The following is a 9,554-nucleotide window of genomic DNA, read 5'->3' on the forward strand; positions in this document are numbered from 1 at the left end:
CGATGCATTTGTGTTTACATTCTAAAGATTTCTGTTATCAGCCCTGCGGTGGAACATGAAACCATTTACCATTTATAAAATTTTGAGTTTATATCGTTGGAAAAACAAATTGATGTGATTTTCGTATTCAGCATGTTGTGTTTCACATTAATTTGTACCGTTTCTTTGTGTTATTTTTATATGTTAAACTTGATAAAGAAACAGTCAAATTAAAGTGAAATACAACGTTTTAAAAAATTATATTGTGTTATTTCTGTAAAGTCAAGGACTGGATTAAGTTGTTACACATTTTAACCCAGTAGGCTAGTGTCATTTAAACCACAGGTTTGATATTCTGGGTTATTCTTGCTGAGTTATTCTCATAATTCCACACTTTGCTACAAATAAAAATAATCATGAAGACACAAAGAATAAAGAATACAGTTTTATACTCTAAAAGAATTTAATGCTTGCTAGCTGACAATTCTGATTGTGATAAAACTGACGTCAAAGACAATATTGCAATTTACAATGCACAATTGTTATGATAGGATTACATACACAATGCAAAAACTGGTAAATGTTGAGATTTTAAGGAAAATATAAGGAATTCTGAAAAGTTTGATATTGTCCTGAAGAAGGCATTTCACATAACAGACGTTTACATATAGTTCAAAGTAATAACAGAAATTGTAAAACCCATCCAGTTCAAACGTTTACCTAAACTTGATTCTTAAAACGGTGTATTGTTACCTAAATGACCAACGACTGCTTTTGTGTTTTGTGACAGTTGTTTACAAGTGTAATTGAAAAAAAAGCACACATTCTATGTACAAACCTAAGCAATCTGTAAGCATGCACACATAAACAGCCAATAACTTCTGGAATACACTCTACCAATAGCAAAAGATTCTCTATCTAAATATTTTTAAACTGGAAAGTTCCAAATTGTTTAGATGATTAATAGCCATTTTCAGACTTGCGACCCAAAAACAAAAACACTGCTTTCATACGAAACATGTATCACAATGTTTCTATACACACATCTCTGAATAAATATACCTCATTATATTCTACACAAAAAAAACTTGATTGTCTGTGGACATCCTTATTTAATAACGAGTGGTCACATGGAATAACTTTCTATGGCCCCATGTGTGTGCTGCCTGTTGTTTTCGGATTAGGAGGATACGAAAGAGAATAAGAAGCAGGAATTTCAGTTGAAATGACACAAAGAGACTCTTTCATGACATTATTTGCAGCGCCTGATGATCGCTTAAAAAGGGCATTTGCAGATCATGAAAGAAAGCAGTTTCTTAAAAACTTCTCACATGACGTGATTTAATCATGCTGCTATGAATCGCATGACTCTATCGCAGACAAGGACATACACATGCTATTAGTCTCATTTAGTTGCATTACGTAGTTTCCAGTATCAATATGTTGCTTTAGACTGGCCACAGCAGTTTGGCAATGTCTCTGGCTTCTACATTACAATTGACTTTATCTGAAATATGCGAAAATGTAATTACATACTTATCACTATAATTTGTATTGTTGTTGGGACTATTGTTGTTGAGTAACTTGTACAGACATTCCGACAATATGCAGATTAAAGTATTTAGGAAGGATTGGAAAGACAAACTGATATTATATAGCAATATTTTTTGTGTTAACTTTTATGAATAGTAAAAAGTTATTTTCATACCACAAGACATTAAAGCCATAACATATGATGCTGGAAAAAGCCAAGCATAGTTACATGATGTTCATAATGGGTGTTTTCTAGAGGCTAATTTACACTAATCCAATAAATATAAACAAACACCATTATTCTAGGTTACTGAGTTTGTTAGTGATTGATGGATCAGTGTGAATTAGCTTTTTAAAGTATTTTAAAATTTCTGACAATAAACAAGTTTATTTAATTTAGATTTTGCTTTATTTAATTTTACAGTGAACGTCACTGCTATAAACATGCTATAACACTGTAAACAGGATTTAAAATAGTTAAATTATCATTGAAGCAGGGCCTTTTCATTGCATGAAGTTCATTGCCAAGTCAAGCTGTAAGATACATGCATGCATGAGAAAATGCATGCAATATATGCATATCAATTTAGAATACTCAGATTTCAAAGAATTAGCTAAATGGAAAATTCAGTTTACAGATGCTTATATCTATACCCATATTCGTATATGATATAAAGTATAGCGATGCAAATGTGTCGCTTTATTCAGATCCTCGCTCTGTCACCTTAAGCTTTACACAGGACTGCTTTTCATCCATGGCCAACATTTCTGGAGGCAGGCACCAGCAACACAGACAGGACTGGAAGGAAACATAGAAATAAAGAAAATACGTTATGAAAACCTTTAGGCCCATAACGTACTGTTCATACTTACAGTAACACATTGATAAAATAATAGACATAATTTATAAAACAAAGAAAAAGAAATGTTGTATCAACTTGTGTATTAACAAGTATTAAGGTGAACCTATTATGCAAAACTCTTTTTGTATTTTACTCTTATTGTAAAATATTACCACGTAGAAGCAATAACAACAATTGTTGCTTTTATTTATTGAAGCTCAAACTACAGTCAATATTTACAGTAGTTACAGCAGACTTGTAAGTTGACTTCTATTTTCTTTGAGCTTTGCAATATATGCAAATTATTTTCCTTTAGCTTTGTGATCCTTTAATATAACATCATAAAAATGTTAATTATTTTAAAATCTGACCATACCTTAAAACAGCTCTTAAAGCGCTTGCTAACCATGTACAAAGCAATTGGGTTGATGCAAGAATTCACCGATGCCATGTTGATTCCGACATAATCAAGAACTAGGAAGAAACTATAGGTAAAATAATATATATTTAAGTTTGCATCTAGGTGACATGCCTGAAATGATGTCCTCCAATATTAAAATTGAACAGCTTAGAAAAACATTGCAGGTGTTTAACAAAGTCCAAATCCACAATACAGCATGCATTAAAATAGTTCAAGTGTTTGTTAGTTTCTATCAAACCTTAAAAGATCACAGCGGTTGGGGTCCATTTCATCATAAATGGTTAGCTTAAGAATACGACTAAGGTGCAGTGGAAGCCAGCACAGTGCAAAGACCAGCACCAGACATAACACGGTTTTAGCCACCTCGCGTCTCTGTAGGAAATCATAATACCTCATGCTAATTTCTTTGCTTTGTGATAATCAGATAATAAATAACTGCAGAGTATGAGATAAGTACATGTGCTTGTGAATTCCATTCAGTATAAAATTTGGTCATGTACATTGTATACTTCGAATTACAGTATATCTTAAAACAATATAGTGTTTAAAATAATAAAGGACATGACTTTGACCTGCTTTAGGTGATCATTAAGTGCAATCTGGACCCCCTTCTTCTTTCTGAGCATTTCACAGGTCATGAGAGTGTAGAAGATGGCAGTACAGAACAGGGGCATGCAGAAGTAGAAACTGAAAATCCACCAGTCTTTAGCTGATTTATAAAACTGAAAGAAAGAAAAAAAACACTGGTAGGGAACAGAGACTGTTGTGTTATTTATACTAGAAATGGGATTGAATTTTCTTTTAATATCATTCTTAAAATTAGCTTGATGCTGTTTAATGTCATGTGGCTTTTTACTATAAATCTGGAAACTGACCCACATAAACTTGGTTTTCTGCATGGGATGGAGCAAGCAAATCTTAAGGTTTTCTCCTTTGTAATCCATTGTGATAATGTCAAAGGCAATAGTCTCTGGCACTGCAAGTACTACTGAAAGCACCCAAATAAAAATAATTTCAATGGCTGTCCATTTTGGTACGCCAATGCCTTTAATGAGGTTCCATGACGTCACTGCTCGATACCTAAGGGACAACAATCAGAGCTAGATGTAAGATTGGTTTTACAAGGTTTTATATTTTAAAAGCATACATTAGTAATAAAAAATCTAGCTGCATGCAGCAATTATGCCCTCAAAGGCACAAAGGGAAAAATATATGGTCATATGTGAGGTTGAGTTTCTGAAAATCAGATTTAAAAAAAGCACTAAAAGTAAAATTGCTTAGAACTTTTGACCAGTAGGAGTTGCTGTCACCACATTTGTATGAGGCAAGTAAGATGTGCCAGTGAAGATTCATAAGTTTCGTGCAAATACACAGGTTTTGTGAAGATATAGCCCCATGTTTGTTGACATGGTATACAACAACAGTTTGATTAATCAAAGAGATGTCTCAATCAAAAGTGTCTCTACGTGCTATATACCAAACTTCGTGCAAATCTGACACATTTTATAGGGGGTTTGAAAAAGTTTTTAATAAACTTCAATATGTTGAGCAGGAAATATGGTAGAATATGACCAAATTTATATAAATGTATTCGACATGTCAAGTCAAATTTATTTTTATTACGCTTTTTACAAGTGCTCGCGTAGCATAAGCCAACAAATCAGCAAATGTCAGTCCCATGACAATATGTTGAAATTATCAGTTTACACCAAGCTTCGTGCCCATACACAAATGTCTGTGCTGTGTGTCAAATTCATTGATACGTTACACACAAATTAATTTGCCAATCAAAAATCATTCAAAAACTTTTTGACAGGAGCATGAGTAGATGCTACAAACCATATTTTGTGCAAATAGACAAGCGCTGTTTTGAAGAATTCAAAATGGTGGAGAAATTTGATGATGTGCATTTAAATCATTATGAGCCAAGTAATTAAGTCTCTTGGACTTACATTCAAAAGTTAGGATCAAAAACGTAGTGAAACTTTGAACTGGTTGTGGCACTTAGAGAGTTTAAGTTCGAGACTTCACATTTGCTACGGTAACATGAGATTGCCCTCTATGCGTTTGCCAAATTTCATACCTTCACAGTGTACAGTTCTTTGGGCTCACGTAGACAAAATGAAAAATTTGGAAGGACACTAAAAGATACAATAGGGGTCTTTGTCTCTTTGGGGCTTGACCCCTAATAATAATATGAATAATATTAATATGCATAATAATTCATAAATAGTAATACATACATGAACACATACCTATCTATGCTCAGTGCACACAAACTTAGCACTGTGATGCCAACTGATGCCTTTTGTATGAAAGGAACCAGTTTACAAAGTCCAACACCAAATGGCCAATCTTTAGCAAAAAGCTGAAAGACAGATACTGTACAATTAATATGTATGAGCAGGTAACTGGCAGATAACAGATTATTCAAAGAAATTAAACAACCTTGCATTTTCAACTAGCACGTGGGGATTATTATTTATAATAAAGTTTTTATAATTTTATATTATGAAAGGACTCTGCTATTCTAGTTTTAACAAGCAAATATGTTTTCTCATTTTTTCATACTAAATTATTGTAGTGTAATGTAGTCTGGGGGCAGCTCTCTTTTCTGGGGTGTAGCTTGAGTACAGTGGCCTGCATGTTAATATGTATGCAGTAGAAGCCACCCGAATCCTTTTCTGACTACTGTTAAAAACTTAAAAAAGCACTGTGTGCAAAACATATCAGGGTTACCCATGCCCTCAAAGCTATTCTAAGCTGATGGTTTAATTTTTAAACATAATATGGAAAACTGGAGTGTTAGCTCAGAGAAGCCAATGTGTGCAAAAATATTTTAGATAAAGAACTACACATTTTTATGTCTTATCAATAGATTGAAGTTTTATTAATATTTTAATATTTATATGTTTAACGTTATTGAAGTGTAAAAAAGGAAAAACTTCTAAACAATTAAAAGCAGCTGTGGTGCAAAGACAAAACTTTGATAAAGTCAGCAAACATATAATAATGTTTACTTACCTTATACACGTTGATGGAAATGTCTATCAGTATATGTAACAGGTCCCCAAGTGCCAGACTTGATATCAGGATATTAGGACCATTCTGCATACATTTGTTTTTATAAATGATTCTGAGCAGTGTAGAGTTTCCAATTATTCCAACCACAAACACAAGGCATGACACTAGAGTGTTAATATACTTGAAAGTGTCCCTGATTTCTGTGGGACCTGTGCACATAGGGGGCAGAAATCCTGGTAGTCGAGGTATGGAGACATTCTGTTTCATTAAAATGGTATTTCCAACTGCATATTTGTTGGTTGGAGACAGTGGTCTTTGGAAAAATTGCCTGTTATTAAAATCCTTTCCCTGAGCGCATATCAAGTATCCAGTCGTGAGAATGAAAACATAAATGACGCATCTTGTACTAGTCATTTGAATTAAATGGTTATTAAACATTCTAATGTTCATTAAAATGGTTGCTACACCAATGTCCAAAGATGCTGACTTTTAAAGCCGTACCTGCTGATGTCTCTATAAAGTGATATTGGTTGCAGATAAAAAAAGAACACAAAACAGACGATGTAGAAAAATTGATATTTTATCCTTGGCTATTAGGACCAGGGTACATTCTGCACATCTCCTGAAAAGTCCAGTAAAACTCAAACTGAATTTATTATTAAAAAGTCTGAAAACTGGGTAAATTTCATTCCTTCGGACATAATGTTAACTGTCTGTCTCTAAGAAGTCTTCCCTCAGATGATTCCTCTCCCTTTTACCCCTCCCACTACAGTCTTTGTAATTCGAGAGAACCAAGAACATGGTGACTAAAAAACTTTAACAGAGGTTTTACTTTATGGAGGAGGAGGGACGTTGCCAAAAGAGAGCAAATTTGATTAACCGCTAACAACGTTTGATTGCATTTCATAAAAAAAGTTCTCTAAGACGCAAAGATAGTTTTTGCAATTTATAAACAAAAAATTGAGTATTATATATTCTTTTCCATTTTGTTTATTTTAATAAAAATTTTATTTAGTTTTTACAGCATTATTATTGTAAAATGAACAAATCTTTACTGTAGAACCTGCATACAGCAGGTTGTTGTAGATCTGCAAAGCATCATGGGCAAATGTAAGAATACTTAAAAATGAAGAATAACAAACAATTAATACTTAAGACGGAAACAATATATACAGACTTTTTACGGTGTTGTGTTAAGTGTAAGGTGAATATATTTTGATTTGACCGTTTAATGTTTTACTTCATGTTGGTATGTACCTGTGTAATGTGTTTGCTGTGTTGGTCTACCATACCAATTCAAACCACATTGCATAGCATTTACCCATAGCCCATTGAAATAACTACAGACATACTGTATGTTTCTCTCATCTACCAGCATTTATTTGAAATACAAGCACATAGAAGATTACTTACACTCACCAGTTTCCGTTTTGCAGAACCAAACCAGTTCATACACAACCTGGGATTTTTATACAGCACTAACAGCCATCTTGGATGTGACATCATGCGGGTCACAGCCATCATACCAACAAAAATCTATTGTTTGTTGTTTATATGCGTATGTGCTGTTTAGTAAGTTGTATTTTGAATTGTGTATGTGTTCTTAGTTATTTTTTAGTTTGCATTTTGTTACATTATGTTTAAATGTTATATGTACAAAGCTACTTACCACCAACATGGTACGATCCAGGGGAGGGGACTGGATTATAAAATGGCACCAAACACTCATTCAGCATGGGTTGTTGGATTAGGAGTTTGGTTAGTGTACTTGAGTCATCTAAATTGGCCTGTAAATTTGTACATACTATACAGTTTATTTTCTTTCTGTCATTTTGGCAATTTCTGTTTGCACCGTGTTTTGCTGGAATTTTGGCATTTTGGTCAAGATAATACAATAAATCTCTCTCTTCCTCACATCAACGGGTTTCTGTGTCACTTTTAACCTCCATCCCTTGGGTCATCCTGTCAACAGTAATGATCATTTATTAAAGTACTTTACAGGGTAATGTTGTTGCATCTAATGGTCAACAGTTCCTCAAATGTTTGGTCAACCATTTTGAAGACTTGGATAGAGTAAGGTATTCTGGGAAATGAAGTGCTATCCTATCATTTTCCACAATTTGAAAGTTATTACAATTTTAATTATCTGTTTTATAGAGTATGTTTTTAATGTTAATTTGTGGTAAACCTAGTTACTATAATAAAGTATTGTGTACATAAAGTCCATACAATAATATCTGTATGAAATTCATGTTGTAATCATTTACATTTAGTCATTTAGCAGACGGTTTTATCCAAAGCGACTTACAGATGAGGGAAACAATCGAAGCAATTGGAACAACATAAGGACAACAAAAAGCATAAGTGCAATAAAAGAAAACTGGTCTCATATAGCCTATCACAGTATACAGATCCAAGTTTTTTTTTTTTGAAAGAGTAGAAAAGAGATAGAAGTCAGAACTGATCAGTCAGGTGTTGACGGAAGAGATGTGTTTTCAGACGGTTCTTAAAGATGGCTACAGAATCTGCTGATCTTGTAGCAGCGGGCAGATCATTCCATAAATGTGGAACCGATCCCGAGAAGGTACGTGAGAGAGATTTTTTACCTTTTTGGGATGGCACCTCAAGACGTTGTTAGTTTTAAGAGCGTAGGGATCTGGCGGGTACATAAGTCTGCATTAGCGAGTGAAGGTAAAGGGGTGCCAAATCAGTGGTGGTCTTGTAGGCCAGGAGCAGAGTCTTGAATTTGATTCGAGCGACTATAGGGAGCCAATGTAACTTAGTGAAGAGAGGAGTGACGTGCGCTCTCTTCGGTTCATTGAAGACCACTCTTGCCGCTGCATTCTGGATCATCTGTAGAGGTTTGGTTGTGTAAACTGGAAGTCCAGCCAGTAGCGCATTGCAGTATTCCAGTCTGGACAGAACAAGAGCCTGGACTAGGATTTGCATAGCATGCTCGGATAGGAAAGGTCTAATTTTCCTAATATTGCAGAAGATGAATCTACAGGACCGTGTGGTGCTGGCAACATGATCAGTGAAGTTAAGATGATCATCGATCACCACTCCCAGGTTTCTGGCCGTTCTGGAAGATGTAATGGTTGATGAGCCCAGTTGAATGGAGAAGTTGTGATGACTCTTTGTGTTGGCCGGGATTACAAGCAGTTCTGTTTTAGCAAGGTTCAGCTGCAGGTGATGGTCGTTCATCCAGAGCGAGATGTCGGCTAGGCATGCTGAAATGCGTGCAGAAACAGTCGTATCGTCAGGCTGAAATGACAGGTGGAGTTGTGTATCATGCGCATAGCAGTGATAGGAAAAGCCATGTTTCCGAATGACAGAGCCTAGAGATGTCATGTATATAGAAAATAGCAACGGACCAAGCACTGAGCCTGAGGCACCCCGTGTCGAGATGTTGGGACACAGAGACCTCTCCTCTCCAGGATACTCTAAATGATCTACCTGGTAGGTAAGATCTGAACCATTGTATCACCACTCCCGAGACACCCATAGCTTTGAGGGTCGACAGGAGTATGTGGTGGTTAACAGTGTCAAAGGCAGCAGACAGATCCAGTAGGATAAGTACAGATGAGTTAGAGGCGGCTCTTGCCAGTCTCAGGGCTTCAATGACTGAGAGCAGCGCAGTCTCGGTGGAATGACCGCTCTTGAAGCCAGACTGGTTGCTGTCCAGGAGGTTGTTCTGGGTGAGAAAGGATGAGAGCTGGTTACATACCACCCGTTCGAGAGTTTTAGCAATGAAG

The 9,554-nt window shown here is 35.3% G+C and overlaps 1 protein-coding gene across 1 annotated transcript; it reads right to left on the reverse strand.

Annotated features, from left to right (window-relative positions):
• Positions 1 to 451: 451 nt before the first annotated feature.
• ednrba (endothelin receptor Ba) lies at positions 452 to 6,630 on the reverse strand. Its single transcript, XM_057327799.1, has 7 exons — positions 5,800 to 6,630; positions 5,031 to 5,143; positions 3,651 to 3,855; positions 3,348 to 3,497; positions 3,014 to 3,147; positions 2,731 to 2,839; positions 452 to 2,311 (listed from the first exon to the last, which is right to left on the reverse strand). Exons 1-7 carry the CDS (start codon positions 6,247 to 6,249, stop codon positions 2,213 to 2,215), a joined length of 1,260 nt encoding a protein of 419 aa, XP_057183782.1. The 5' UTR covers positions 6,250 to 6,630; the 3' UTR covers positions 452 to 2,212.
• Between the last annotated feature and the right edge of the window lie 2,924 nt (positions 6,631 to 9,554).

The sequence above is a fragment of the Triplophysa rosa genome, unplaced genomic scaffold (genome assembly GCF_024868665.1).
Source record: "Triplophysa rosa unplaced genomic scaffold, Trosa_1v2 scaffold298_ERROPOS34379, whole genome shotgun sequence".
In the NCBI taxonomy this organism is placed as follows: Eukaryota; Metazoa; Chordata; class Actinopteri; order Cypriniformes; family Nemacheilidae; genus Triplophysa; species Triplophysa rosa.